At 35.0% G+C, this 14,218-nt stretch overlaps 1 protein-coding gene across 6 annotated transcripts in view; it reads left to right on the top strand.

Annotated features, from left to right (window-relative positions):
* The window catches only part of EXOC1 (exocyst complex component 1), an 86,999-nt gene that overhangs the window by 40,001 nt on the left and 32,780 nt on the right, over nucleotides 1-14,218 (top strand). For 4 of the 6 annotated variants that reach the window (XM_029234997.1, XM_029234999.1, XM_029234996.1 and 1 more), the window contains 6 exons: nucleotides 419-463; nucleotides 7,060-7,223; nucleotides 7,859-7,966; nucleotides 9,268-9,344; nucleotides 9,874-10,102; nucleotides 13,637-13,820. In XM_029234997.1, the coding sequence (XP_029090830.1) occupies nucleotides 419-463; nucleotides 7,060-7,223; nucleotides 7,859-7,966; nucleotides 9,268-9,344; nucleotides 9,874-10,102; nucleotides 13,637-13,820 (807 nt within the window). The remainder of the gene's footprint in view (nucleotides 1-418; nucleotides 464-7,059; nucleotides 7,224-7,858; nucleotides 7,967-9,267; nucleotides 9,345-9,873; nucleotides 10,103-13,636; nucleotides 13,821-14,218) is intronic. The other 2 variants (XM_029235000.1, XM_029234998.1) reach the window with 1 other exon arrangement.

The following is a 14,218-nucleotide window of genomic DNA, read 5'->3' as shown; positions in this document are numbered from 1 at the left end:
CTAAATCTACAACTTCATTCTGATAAATTTTCACTGTATTAAATTATTTACTTGAGCTCTGTTTTCTTCAGAAAACAATACTTGCAAATATAGTCTTTAAATTTAAGTACATCGGCTCAATAAACTTAAAAAAAATCCTTCAAAAGTGTGGGGGAGGCTTACAGATGTAGATATTTTTACCTGAATATTTGCATAAAACAGTACATTAAAAGACTAGTAAAGTTTTTTCTCTCATATAATTTTTCAAACAATAGCTGACCAACTAAACATACGTTGCATCTCTCGTTACTTGATGCTCATGGTTCTTTGCATGTGTCTTTAAAACTAGAGCTTTAACTTCCTCTTGTGCATGGTTTGTGCAAATTGCAGTTTATTAACTTGTCTTTGTCTTTGATGCTTGCAACCTAATCCATCACAGCTACACTGCCTCGAAAAGAAAGTGCTGTCAAACAGGAAACAGAGAGTGAGTATGCTTAGTGTATTAGTAGGTATTCTCAATGCATGTTTGTTTGTCTAGAAATTAGTTATTTTTCTTGAAAAAAGTTACACCAAAAATACTGATTTCTCTGAGTTGCCAGGTATTGGTGAAAGAAAAACAACATAATGGTAGTGGTATGACTACATCCAAGAAATACATAATATAATTTAAAATATTTGGTGGGTAGTCAGCAATTTATAAAAAGTCTTAACCATTATACTTTTGTTTTCAGGCTGTGTTTAGAAACTATAAAAATTCTTGTAGGTATGGTCAGATTTTGCATAATGAAACCAAAGTTTATCTCTAATTGTCCTTATACCTTTTTATCACTTAATATATCATTTGTCCCTCCTGACCATAAGCAGATAATGCAGGTTAGCTGAGAAATATTCAAGAAGAATAAAATGTTTTTATTGTTTAAATTTAATTATAGTAAAAACATCACATTTTCTTGTAAATGGAATCTTTTAATTCTTTTATGTATGTAGGATATTGTCCAGACATATTGTTATCATTTTTCCCCATGGCTACAATAGATACCTTTCTTTATACCTAAACTCACATGTCCCATATTAATATAGTTAACGATGGAGGAAACCTGCACAAGCCTCTTAGATAGCCTCATCTGCCAGAGGAGAGACAGCAGAAGCAAGAAGAACTACAGCCCTGCAGCCTGTGAAACAAAAACCACATTCACAGAAAGATAGACAAGATGAAAAGGCAGAGGGCTATGTACCAGATGAAGGAACAAGATAAAACCCCAGAAAACCAACTAAATGAAGTGGAGAGAGGAAACCTTCCAGAAAAAGAATTCAGAATAATGATAGTGAAGATAAACCAGGACCTCATAAAAAGAATGGAGGCAAGGATCTAGAAGATGAAAGAAATGTTTAACAAAGATGTAGAAGAATTAAAGAACAAACAAACAGAGATGAACAATACAATTAATGAAATGAAAACTACACTAGAAGGAATCAATAGCAGAATAACTGAGGCAGAAGAACAGATAAGTGACCTGGAAGACAGAATGGTGGAATTCACTGCTGCAGAACAGAATAAAGAAAAAAGAATGAAAAGAAATGAAGACAGCCTAAGAGACCTGTGGGACAACATTAAACACAACATTCGCATTACAGGGGTTCCAGAAGGAGAAGAGAGAGAGAAAGGACCCGAGAAAACATTTGAAGAGATTATAGTCGAAAACTTCCCTAACATGGGAAAGGAAATAGCCACCCAAGTCCAGGAACTACAGCAAGTCCCACATAGGATAAACCGAAGGAGAAACACACCGAGACACATAGTACTCAAATTGGCAAAAATTAAAGACAAAGAAAAATTATTGAAAGCAGCAAGGGAAAAATGACAAATCACATACAAGGGAACTCCCATAAGGTTAACAGCTGATTTCTCAGCAGAAACTCTACAAGCCAGAAGGGAGTGGCATGATATACTTAAAGTGATGAAAGGGAAGAACGTGCAACCAAGATTACTCTACCCGGCAAGGATCTCATTCAGATTCGATGGAGAAATCAAAAGCTTTACAGACACACAAAAGCTAAGAGAATTCAGCACCACCAAACCAGCTATATAGCAAATGCTAAAAGAACTTCTCTAAGTGGGAAACACAAGAGAAGAAAAGGACCTACAAAAACAAACCCAAAACAATTAAGAAAATGGTCATAGGAACATACATATCGATAATTACCTTAAACGTGAATGGATTAAATGCTCCAACCAAAACACACAGGCTTGCTGAATGGATACAAAAACAAGACCCATATATATGCTGTCTACAAGAGACCCACTTCAGACCTAGGGACACAGACAGACTGAAAGTGAGGGAATGGAAAAAGATATTCCATGCAAATGGAAATCAAAAGAAAGCTGGAGTAGCAATACTCATATCTGATAAAACAGACTTTAAAGAGTGTTACAAGAGACAAGGAAGGACACTACACAATGATCAAGGGATCAATCCAAGAAGAAGATGTAACAATTATAAATATATATGCACCCAACGTAGGAGCACCTCAATATATAAGGCAACTATGAACAGCTGTAAAAGAGGAAATCGACAGTAACACAATAATAGTGGGGGACTTTAGCACCTCACTTATACCAATGGACAGATCATCCAAAATGAAAATAAATAAGGAAACAAAAGCTTTAAATGACACAGTAGACCAGATAGATTTAATTGATTTTTATAGGACATTCCATCCAAAAACAGCAGATTACACTTTCTTCTCAAGTGCGTATGGAACGTTCTCCGGGATAGATCACATCTTGGGTCACAAATCAAGCCTCAGTAAATTTAAGAAAATTGAAATCATATGAAGCATCTTTTCTGACCACAACGCTATGAGATTAGAAATGAATTACAGAGGAAGAAACGTGAAAAACACATGGAGGCTAAACACTAAGTTACTAAATAACCAAGAGATCACTGAAGAAATCAAAGAGGAAATCAGAAAATACCTAGACACAAATGACAATGAAAACACGACGATTCAAAACAATGGGATGCAGCAAAAGCAGTTCTAAGAGGGAAGTTTATAGCTATACAGGCATACCTCAAGAAACAAGAAAAATCTCAAACAATGTAACCTTAAACCTAAAGGAACTAGAGAAAGAACAGCAAACAAAACCCAAACTTAGCAGAAGGAAAGAAATCATAAAGATCAGAGCAGAAATAAATGAAATAGAAACAAAACAATAGCAAAGATCAATAAAACTAAAAGCTGGTTCTTTGAGAAGATAAACAAAATTGATAAACCATTAGCCAGACTCATCAAGAAAAAGAGGGAGAGGACTCAAATCAATAAAATTAGAAATGAAAACAGAGAAGTTACAACAGACACCGCAGAAATACAAAGCATCCTTAGAGACTACTACCAGCAACTCTATGCCAATAAACTGGACAACCTGGAAGAAATGGACAAATTCTTAGAAAGGTATAACCTTCCAAGACTGAACCAGGAAGAAACAGAAAATATGAACAGATCAACAAGTAATGGAATTGAAACTGTGATTAAAAATCTACCAACAAACAAAAGTCCAGGACCAGATGGCTTCACAGGTTAATTCTATCAAACATTTAGAGAAGAGCTAACACCCATCCTTCTCAAACTCTTCCACAAAATTGCAGAGGAAGGAGCACTCCCAAACTCATTCTGTGAGGCCACCATCACCCTGATACCAAAACCAGACAAAGATACTACAAAAAAAGAAAATTACAGACCAGTATCACTGACGAATGTAGATGCAAAAATCCTCAACAAAATACTAGCAGACAGAATCCAGCAACACATTAAAAGGATCGTATAGGGCTTTCCTGGTGGCGCAGTGGTTGAGAGTCCGCCTGCCGATGCAGGGGACACGAGTTCGTGCCTGTTCTGGGAGGATCCCACATGCCGCGGAGCACCTGGGCCTGTGAGCCATGGCTGCTGAGCCTGCGCGTCCGGAGCCTGTGCTCCGCAACGGGAGAGGCCACAGCAGTGAAAGGCCCGTGTACCACAAAAAAAAAAAAAAAAAAAAGGATCATAAACCATGATCAAGTGGGATTTATTCCAGGGATGCAAGGATTCTTCAATATACGCAAATCAATCAATGTGATACACCATATTAACAAATTGAAGAATAAAAACCATATGAGTATGTCAATAGATGCAGAAAAAGCTTTTGACAAAATTCAACACCCATTTATGATAAAAACTCTCCACAAAGTGGGCATAGAGGGAACCTACCTCAACGTAATAAAGGCCATATACAACAGACCCACAGCAAACATCATTCTCAATGGTGAAAAACTGAAAGCATTTCCTCTAAGATCAGGAAAATACAAGGATGTCCACTCTCACCACTATTATTTAACATAGTTTTGGAAGTCCTAGCCATGGCAATCAGAGAAGAAAAAGAAATAAAAGGAATACAAATTGGAAAAGAAGAAGTAAAACTGTCACTGTTTGCAGATGACATGATACTATACATAGAGAATCCTAAACATGCCCCCAGAAAACTACCAGAGCTAATCAATGAATTTGGTAAAGTAGCAGGATACAAAATTAATGCACAGAAATCTCTTGCATTCCTATACACTAATGATGAAAAATCTGAAAGAGAAATTAAGGAAACACTCCCATTTACCATTGCAGCAAAATAATAAAATACCTAGGAATAAACCTTCCTAGGGAGGCAAAAGACCTGTATGCAGAAAACTGTAAGACACTGATGAAAGAAATTATGGATGATGCCAACAGATGGAGAGATATACCATGTTCTTGGATTGGAAGTATCAATATTGTGAAAATGACTATACTACCCAAAGCAATCTACAGATTCAGTGCAATCCCTGTCAAATTATCAATGGCACTTTTAACGGAACTAGAACAAAAAATCTTAAAGTTTGTATGGAGACACAAAAGACCCCTAATAGCCAAAGCAGTCTTGAGGGAAAAAACCGGAGCTGGAGGAGTCAGACTCTTGACTTCAGACTAGACTAGAAAGCTACAGTAATCAAAACAATATGGTACTGGCACAAAAACAGAAATATAGATCAGTGGCACAGGATAGAAAGCCCAGAGATAAACCCATGCACCTATGGTCAACTAATCTATGACAAAGGAGGCAAGGATATTCAATGAAGGGAAGACAGTCTCTTCAATAAGTGGTGCTGGGAAAACTGGACAGCTACATGTAAAAGAATGAAGTTAGAATACTCCCTAACACCATACACAAAAATAAACTCAAAATGGACTAAAGACCTAAACTTAAGACCGGACACTTATAAAACTCTTAGAGGAAAACATGGGAAGAACACTGCTTGACATAAATCACAGCAAGATCTTTTTTGATCCACCTCCTAGAGTAATGGAAATAAAAACAAAAGTAAACAAATGGGACCTAATGAAACTTCAAAGCTTTTGCACAGCAAAGGAAACCATAAACAAGACCAAAAGACAACCCTCAGAATGGGAGAAAATATTTGCAAACAAATCAACAGACAAAGGATTAATCTCCAAAATTTATAAACAGCTCATGCAGCTCAATATTAAAAAAACAAACAACCCAATCCAAAAATGGACAGAAGACCTAAATAGACATTTCTCCAAAGAAGACATACAGCTGGCCAAGAAGCACATGAAAAGCTGCTCAGCATCACTAATCATTAGGGAAATGCAAATCTAAACTACAATGAGTTATCACCTCACACCAGTTAGAATGGGCATCATCAGAAAATCTGCAAACAAATGCTGGAGCAGGTGTGGAGAAAAGGGAACCCTTTTGCACTGTTGATGGGAATATAAACGGATACAGCCACTATGGAGAACAGTATGGTGATTCCTTAAAAAAACTAAAAATAGAATTACCTTATGATCCAGCAATCCCACTACTGGGCATATACCCAGAGAAAACCATAATTCAAAAGGACACATGCACCCCAATGTTCATTGCAATAGCCAGGTCATGGAAGCAACCTAAATGCCCATCGAGAGACGAATGGATAAAGAAGATGTGGTACATATATTCCAATGGAATATTACTCAGCCATAAAAAGGAACGAAATTGGGTCATTTGTTGAGATGTGGATGGATCTAGAGACTGTCATACAGATTGAAGTAAGTCAGAAAGAGAGAAACAAATATTGTATATTAATGCATATATGTGGAACCTAGAAAAATAGTACAGATGAACTGGTTTGCAGGGCAGCACTTGAGACACAGATGTGGAGAACAAACGTATGGGCACCAAGTGGGGAAAGCTGCGGCGGGGTGGGGGTGGGATGGTGGTGTGATGAATTGGGCGATTGGGATTGACATGTATACCGTGATGTGTATAAAATGGATGACTAATAAGAACCTGCTGCATAAAAAATTAAATTAAAAAATTAAAATATATATCTATAGTTAATGATGTATGTATTATATTTTAGTTGTATTTTAAATATAACAAATTTTCAAGGTGTTTTTTTTTTTCTCTTCATTTTGTTTAGTTTTTAAAGAACTTTAATCAGTTCACTTACTGTAAAAGCAGAGTTTCTGGGTTCAGGAGTGTATTAAGTTGAATCGTGTGTAATTGACTTTTTTGGTAGGGCAAGATTAATTTGATATAGTTCCACCTAATGTGTTGATTTGATGTGGAGGTGAGTAATTTTGGGATATGGCAGTTTTTTTTGGAAATATAACTGTCATGTTAACTAGTACACTAGGGGGCCAGTGACTTTCATCCATAGTCATGTCGTTTGAGTGGGAAAGAAATCCTCATCTACTTTAGTCTAGAGAAATCATCAGGCAGCTTAATCTTTATGGTGAGACTGGGCGGGGCATAATGTGATCTTTAAGATCTTGTTCAGTCCTATTCTGTGATTCTGTATAGTTTCACTACTCTTTACAGTATATTCAGGAATAGGACACAAATGTTAATGAAAGAGAAGGACAGCCTACAATCTCTCCTCTGTGGTAGATTTGTGCCCTAACTAGTATGAGCCCCAGAAGACCAAGACAGTAGAAGATAGCCCTGATTTATGCTATGGATCTTTTATTCATGAAGTTCACAACTTTTAAAGTTGTATTATTTCTTAGGTCTTCATGGAAGTTCCGGGAAATTAACTGGATCTACTTCTAGTCTAAATAAACTCAGTGTTCAGAGTTCAGGGAATCGCAGATCTCAGTCATCTTCCTTGTTGGATATGGGAAACATGTCAGCCTCTGATCTTGATGTTGCCGACAGAACCAAATTTGATAAGGTAAAATAAAATAACAAGTACTTCTTAAACATTACTATTAGTTTTCTAGCATCAGTTTGTTATTCCTTTAATTGTGTTCAAAGATTTGGGCTCCGTTGGCTCTTTTAATTAACCATATCTTACTTTACAGTTCTGAATCTGAAAAAAATATTGTCACATGTCAACTGAAATGTGATTTATCAATTAAATGACATAACAGTTTTATTAAAGTTTGTTATAAATCATAAAGTGCTTGCAATCATAAATCCAGTTATTTGAGCAACTACAGAGTAAAGAGGAAATAGCTGTTATGAAGCTAAACTGTTCTCTGCAATGCATTAAATAAGTTTAAAAAGTTTATCTCGTAAAGCAATTATACTCCAATAAAGATGTTAAAAAAAAAAGTTTATCTCTGTGTTCCTTTTTCCAGATTTTGAGTAAATAATTGTTGTGAGTTTTATTTTAAGTATGTTCTGGCCCTGTTATGCCTTGATAATACTGTATTGTCCTTTCAATCTTGAAAGTGTTTGTTTTGGGGATTTTATTGAGATTATAGATGAAGCATCCCTGGTCCCTGCAGAAAAGTAATTAAATGTGGAATGTTATTTTAAGCATTTTTGTTCAGTTCTTTGTAGGATCATTTTGGTTTTCTTCAGATCTTTGAACAGGTACTAAGTGAACTGGAGCCCCTGTGTCTGGCAGAACAGGACTTCATAAGTAAATTTTTCAAACTACAGCAACATCAAAGCATGCCTGGAACTATGGTATGGCTCACATTTATTTATTGGCTAGTATTTAGGACCTGTAGCATAATTAGCCTAATTAATATATTGCCACAATTTCAATGTCAGAACAGAAAAAGACAAAATTTATAATTAAGGATTTTTTAAATACATTTTGTCATACAAGATACTAAAAACAGTGATAGAGTTTGGGCATCTAATCTAATATTCCAGACTATTTTAGGCCTAAGCATTGTCTAAATTAGTAAGGGGGGAGAATGTCTGAATTTACTTTGCAAAAAACTTTTTTTTTTTTTGGCTGTGCTGTGTGGCATGCGGGATCTTCCCGGAACAGGGATGGAACCCAGGCCCCGTGCAGTGGAAGCGTGGAGTCCTAACCACTGGACTGCTAGGCAGTTCCCACAACAAAACATTATTTAAAAAACAGTTTTAGTAATCATCAAGAAAAAATAGGATTAAAAAAATAAAAAAGGTGTTTGCGTATATATACCATGGTCTTTATAGAAAAGAAAGTAAGAAAGAAAAAAAAATGTGGAGGCCTCAAATCTGAATCTTATGGCTTTGTTACTAACTAGCTATGAGTCCTTAAAGCAATTATTTAATCCCTGTTTTTCCTCATCTGTGCAATAGGTATAATAGTACCTATTCATCATGCCTCTCTGATGGCATAAGTGTAAGAAAGTAAAATGAGAGATTTGTAAGAATATTTTGAAGAACTTAAAAGCACAGTGCAAATTGAGTGAGTTTTTTTTTTAGATTAAGGTCATCTTAAAAAAGAGAACCAACATATCAAAAGCAGGCCTAAAATGAATGACAAATTAATTATTTTAAATGGTTAGGGATTTGTTGTTGTAGGTGGTCCAGGTAGTTAATATGTTTACTTGTTAGCTTCTGTAAGAACTTTCGATAGCATTTTTTAATACCAAAATTTCATTAAAATGATCATTGAGATTTCTTTAATTTTTAAAATTCTCTCTTGAAAGTTGTTTCTGGATGTTTTTGTTGAGCTGCCTTTCCATTCCCATGCTTCCTCTGAGCCTCCTCAACCTTCTCTCTCCTCCTTTCCCCTCATTGCACACACACAAAGACAACTTCTCATGCCACAGTAATTCTAAGATAAAATCTAAGAACATAGCACTTCCTGAACATTCTTAAACAGCATCCTAAACTGTATAGTTTTGTCGGTAATACTGCCTTTAAAAATCATTATTTCTCATAATATATTCTCTCCTAGGAATTTTAAGACTGAGCAGGCTATTGCTATATAAACTAGTCAAATTGTTGGTCTTTTATTATGTAAAGTACCTGAATAATTTTTGCAGACTGAAGCAGAGGACCTAGATGGAGGAACGTCGTCACGGCAACATAATGCTGGCACACCACTGCCTGTTTCATCTGAGTATGTGTTTGTTACTATCTGTTGTTTATTTTGGAAAAAAAATAAACTTTAAATTGAGCAGAAAGGAGTGCTGCTCAGTGAAGAGTTCACATGACTCTCCATAACTGACAGCACTCAGAGCGTCAGCCTGTGTGCCCAGTGTCTTATCGAACATCTTACTGAAGTAAAATTGGTCCTGTTTATGGCTCTTCGGCTCTTTTTGCTATAGCAATCACAGAAATGCAATCAATTTTGGTATTTGCTGGTAGGAAGTAGCATTTGAATTGCAGTGTATTTCTCAGAAATCACAAAGTACATTTCAGGACCCAGTTTTACAAATGACCAAGTTACTTTGAGTGATAAAACTTAACTTCAAAAAAATATGTTTATATTGGAAACCACTATAGGATAATTAGTTCATCATATTTGGACAGTGTTAGTTGAAATACCAAATTTTAGTCATTTTATGTATACCCGGGGGATAAAGTTGAAGATGAATACACCTGAAGCTTGTAATAACTTTTCTATATTTTGTATGTTTTCTGAACAGGAAAGATATGATTCGCCAAATGATGATTAAAATATTTCGCTGCATTGAGCCAGAACTGAACAACCTGATTGCATTAGGAGACAAAATTGATAGCTTTAACTCCCTTTACATGCTAGTCAAAATGAGTCATCATGTGTGGACTGCACAAAATGTGGACCCTGCTTCTTTTCTAAGTACTACATTGGGAAATGTTTTGGTGACTGTCAAAAGGAACTTTGATAAATGTATTGTAAGTTCATTTTTTTTTGTTTGTTTTTTAATAACTTAGAATTCTAATCGTTGCAAAAAAAATGTATTTAAACCAAGAGATTTCCGGCTTTCCACTGTGGGATCTACTGCCCAAAGCCTTGAAGCAGAGTGTTGGCTACAATTTACATGAACAGAGCTAGTTGGATGGTGCTGTGCCATCTAGTTTCCCATCTACACTGTGAATCTTGGCAAGTTCTGGAGTAGGTGGCATAGAGGCAGCAGCTGCATAAGAGATCCACTAAGTAACTGAAATTTCAGTTGACTATTAATGACCATAGATTTAATGAAACAATTGAAACTATCACTTGAATTTATTGTTTTGCTTCTTTTAATATACTCCAATAAGATAATTAATAACTGGATTATTTTAATTGCTTATTTAAATTAGTTTATTAGTTTAATAGCTTTAATTAATAATCATATTACTTTATTTTAAGAATAAATTGTTCTTATGTTAACTTTTGGCAATCACCATTTTCCTCCTTCTAATAGGGAAAAAAGATCATTAACTTTTTTTTTTCTGTTAGGTTTTGGTAAGCTTGTAGGTATGAACTGGACTGGGCCAGGTTCTAAAAAAAAGTTTAATTTTATTAATATATTTAGTATATAAAAGTGGATATTTATTATCTGAATTTTTCTACTATGTAACCTCTAAGTTAAATCCAGCTTTTGAATAGCCATAGAAGAATGGGAGAATAATAAAAATATTAAGGGCAGTTAAAATCCATATTATTTTTTATACTTTCTAAAAATATTTATTGAGATTCTAAAAGTTTAAAAACAGTCTGTGTCTACTGTAGAACCTTAAATGTCACCTCAACAGTCTTGTTAATCCTCCTTCCCTACCAAGTGATTTCACTTGGCATTTGAAGTATTATGAAATTTAACCATTTAAGGCTTATCCTCTTCCCTACCCTGCCTTCTCCAGAGGTGATGATAAACCTGGAAGGTCTGATTGCAAGCTGATAGTCAAAAGGAAAAGGAAGAACTACCAAAGGCTAAGATAATGAGTCCCATTTAACATAACTGGAACACTGAATCATGAGGACACTATATATTTACAGAATATGAAGGTTCTGTTGCTTTTATCAGGAAAATATAACTTTATATAATACCTCTCAACCCAATAGAACATAGTTGTTGAAAGCATAAGATGTAGTATCAGGTAGATGTAGACATGGGTTCAAAAGAAGTGCTTAGCACAGTGCCTGGCACAGAATAAGAGCTCACTAATGGATCACTTGCAATGGTGGTGGTGATAATAGTACTAGTAATTAATAATAGTTTATTAAAGAATGTTCATGTTACTCTCAAGAGTGGGAAGTGAAGAAATTAAGCAAAATTAACCTAGACAAACGTATAAACTCATTTTCTCCTAAATTGCATGTATTTCTAAAGGATATACCTCTTATCACCAAAGGGAGAAGGATGGTTCCTTCTGCTGACTGTCATCACTCTCTGTTTCTTATTTTAACTCACATCTTCTCAGTGTCTGGTTGATTGTGTTTGCTCAGTGTTACATGTTTTGGTACATGGGACAAGATCAGAACCTAGGGCATAATGAATGGGTTATGAATGGGTCTTTGTGTATTAAGACAGAAACATGAATGTCAGATGACTGCAGAAAGTGGAATAGATAGCACCTGAGTTTGGCACTTTCATCTGGTGGCCAAGCCCAAACTATTCTTCAAGGAACAGTGCTAAAAATGTTAGCCTAGCAAGAACCAGAGATAAAATTAGAAAGTAACTGACACATCAAGTACTACCAAGCTGGACTCTGCAATCCGGTACATTTCTTAGCTGCATTTAGTTTGCTTTTCAGGATTCCTCACACTATAGTGACATGGATTTGCACTCTTAAACCTTTGAAAATGATAAGATTTGGCTGTCTCATCATTGTTTATTCTTGCCTTCTTTGTCATAGATTAATTAACCATATAAGCACAGGTTTATTTCTGGGCTCTCTGTTCTGTTCCATAAATCTATGTATCTGTTTCTGTGCCAGTACCATACTGTTTTGATGACTATAGTTTTGTAGTATAGTTTGAAACCAAGGAGCATAATACCTCTGGCTTTGTTCTTCTTTCTCCAGATTGCTTTGACTATTATGGTCTTTTGTGTTTCCATACCAGTTTTAGAATTATTTGTCCTAGTTCTGTGAAAAATGCCGTTGGTATTTTGATAGGGATTGCATTGACTCTCTTGATTGCCTTGGGAAGTATGGTCATTTTAACAATGTTAATTCTTCCAGTCGTTGAGCAGGGTTTATCTTTCCATTTGTTTGTGTTGTCTTCAGTTTTTTTCACCAGTGTCTTACAGTTTTCAGAGTACAAGTCTTTTACCTCCATAGTTAGATTTATTCGTAGGTATTTTATTCTTTTTGTTACAACTGTAAATGGGATTGTTTTCTTAATTTCTCTTTCTGATGGTTCCTTATTAATATACAGAAACAAGATTTCTTTGTTATCTGCAATCTTGCTGAATTCATTTATTAGTTCTAATAGTTTTTTGGTGGCATCTTTAGGATTTTCTATGTATACTATCATGTCATCTGCAAATAGTGAGAGTTTTACATCTTCCTTTCCAATTTAGATTCCTTTTATTTCTTTTACTTACTTGATTGCTGTGACTGGGACTTGCAATAACATATTGAATAAAAGAACAATTACTTTTCTAATCCACATGTCATATGGTTTTCAGGTTTTACCCCCAAAACCTCAACATAGTGAAATTTTAGGTAAGAGTTGAAAATGATCCAACACTACTTGGCAATGTAATTCTTACTGTGAATAGATCTAGATAACCTGAGAAGTACACAGAACCGTAATTGAACCCAGGGATCATTTTGAACCCAAGTGTCTAGATTCTGTCTATATGAAACATCCCTTTTGCACTTTGTCACCATCATACAGAAGCACTTTGCTTACAAATTTAGAATAAGTAACTAATAGATACATGGAAAATTATATAATGCAAATCCATGGTAGAAATGCCTGTTCTCCTTCTCTGTCCTCATACCCCAAAAATACAGAACTTCTCTATCCAAACAGGTTTCAGGCTGCTATGATTTGGAAGTAAGCTATGGTTCTCAAACTTGACCGCATAGCCACCAACCAGAAATAATCTTGAGAAATCCCGTGTGTGCTCTGATATCTGCTCTGCCCCAGAATGGGCAATCACTGTATACTTATCTTTCGTAAATGATAAAAATGTTTATTGGTTGTTTTTACTTTAAACAAAGACCTGAGGTTCACAAGCTTTGATTGCATCTTGTTTTAAATAATTTGTGTATTTTTTGACTTTATTTTCTTATGTAAAATATATGTACTTTTTAATCTGTAGAAATAGTTTTTCTTAGTTATCCGTATTGTATTCATCTTTATTTAGTAAACATTCAAAATGTTCTAGGTATTAAATTATGTCCTGTCTCTATGATGTATACATTTGCTTTAAATTATATGCTGTTTCTAAGTTGCTTGGCTATTTTTCTCCCTTGCGTTCTGCCTATCTTTAGAGTAACCAAATAAGGCAAATGGAGGAAGTAAAGATCTCAAAGAAGAGTAAAGTAGGAATTCTCCCATTTGTTGCTGAATTTGAAGAGTTTGCTGGACTTGCAGAATCAATCTTTAAAAATGCTGAGCGTCGTGGAGATCTAGATAAAGCATATACTAAACTTATCAGAGGAGTGTTTGTTAATGGTAAGCTTTTGTTACATTCTAAAGAATTTTTTGGTTGGTTTTCATTATTTCTGGTAAGTTAGAAGTTGGGGACAGATATGTTCATTATTTTCCATGTTCTATAGTCTTTTTTAAGTTTTCTGAAATTAAAGATTTCTTAAATTTGAAAAATAAGCAATACATAAAACCCATTTGTATTCACCAGGAACCACTTATATTTTAGGGTTCATATGTGCTTATCACTATGCAAAGTTGAAATTCATTGTTTAAACACAAAAAATGATCTCCCGGATTACATTGCTTTTTAGCAAGAGTCTTCCAGAGATGATCAGCAGTGATGTCTGTGTAACCTTAAACAAATCAATTCACTTCTTTAGGCCTGTTTTCATATGTGTCACATAAGGTAGATTAATGCTAAA

The sequence above is a fragment of the Monodon monoceros genome, unplaced genomic scaffold, assembly GCF_005190385.1.
Source record: "Monodon monoceros isolate NGI ecotype Baffin Bay Population unplaced genomic scaffold, NGI_Narwhal_1 Super_Scaffold_20, whole genome shotgun sequence".
Classification (NCBI taxonomy): Eukaryota; Metazoa; Chordata; class Mammalia; order Artiodactyla; family Monodontidae; genus Monodon; species Monodon monoceros.
This window is presented reverse-complemented; position numbering and strand designations above follow the sequence as displayed.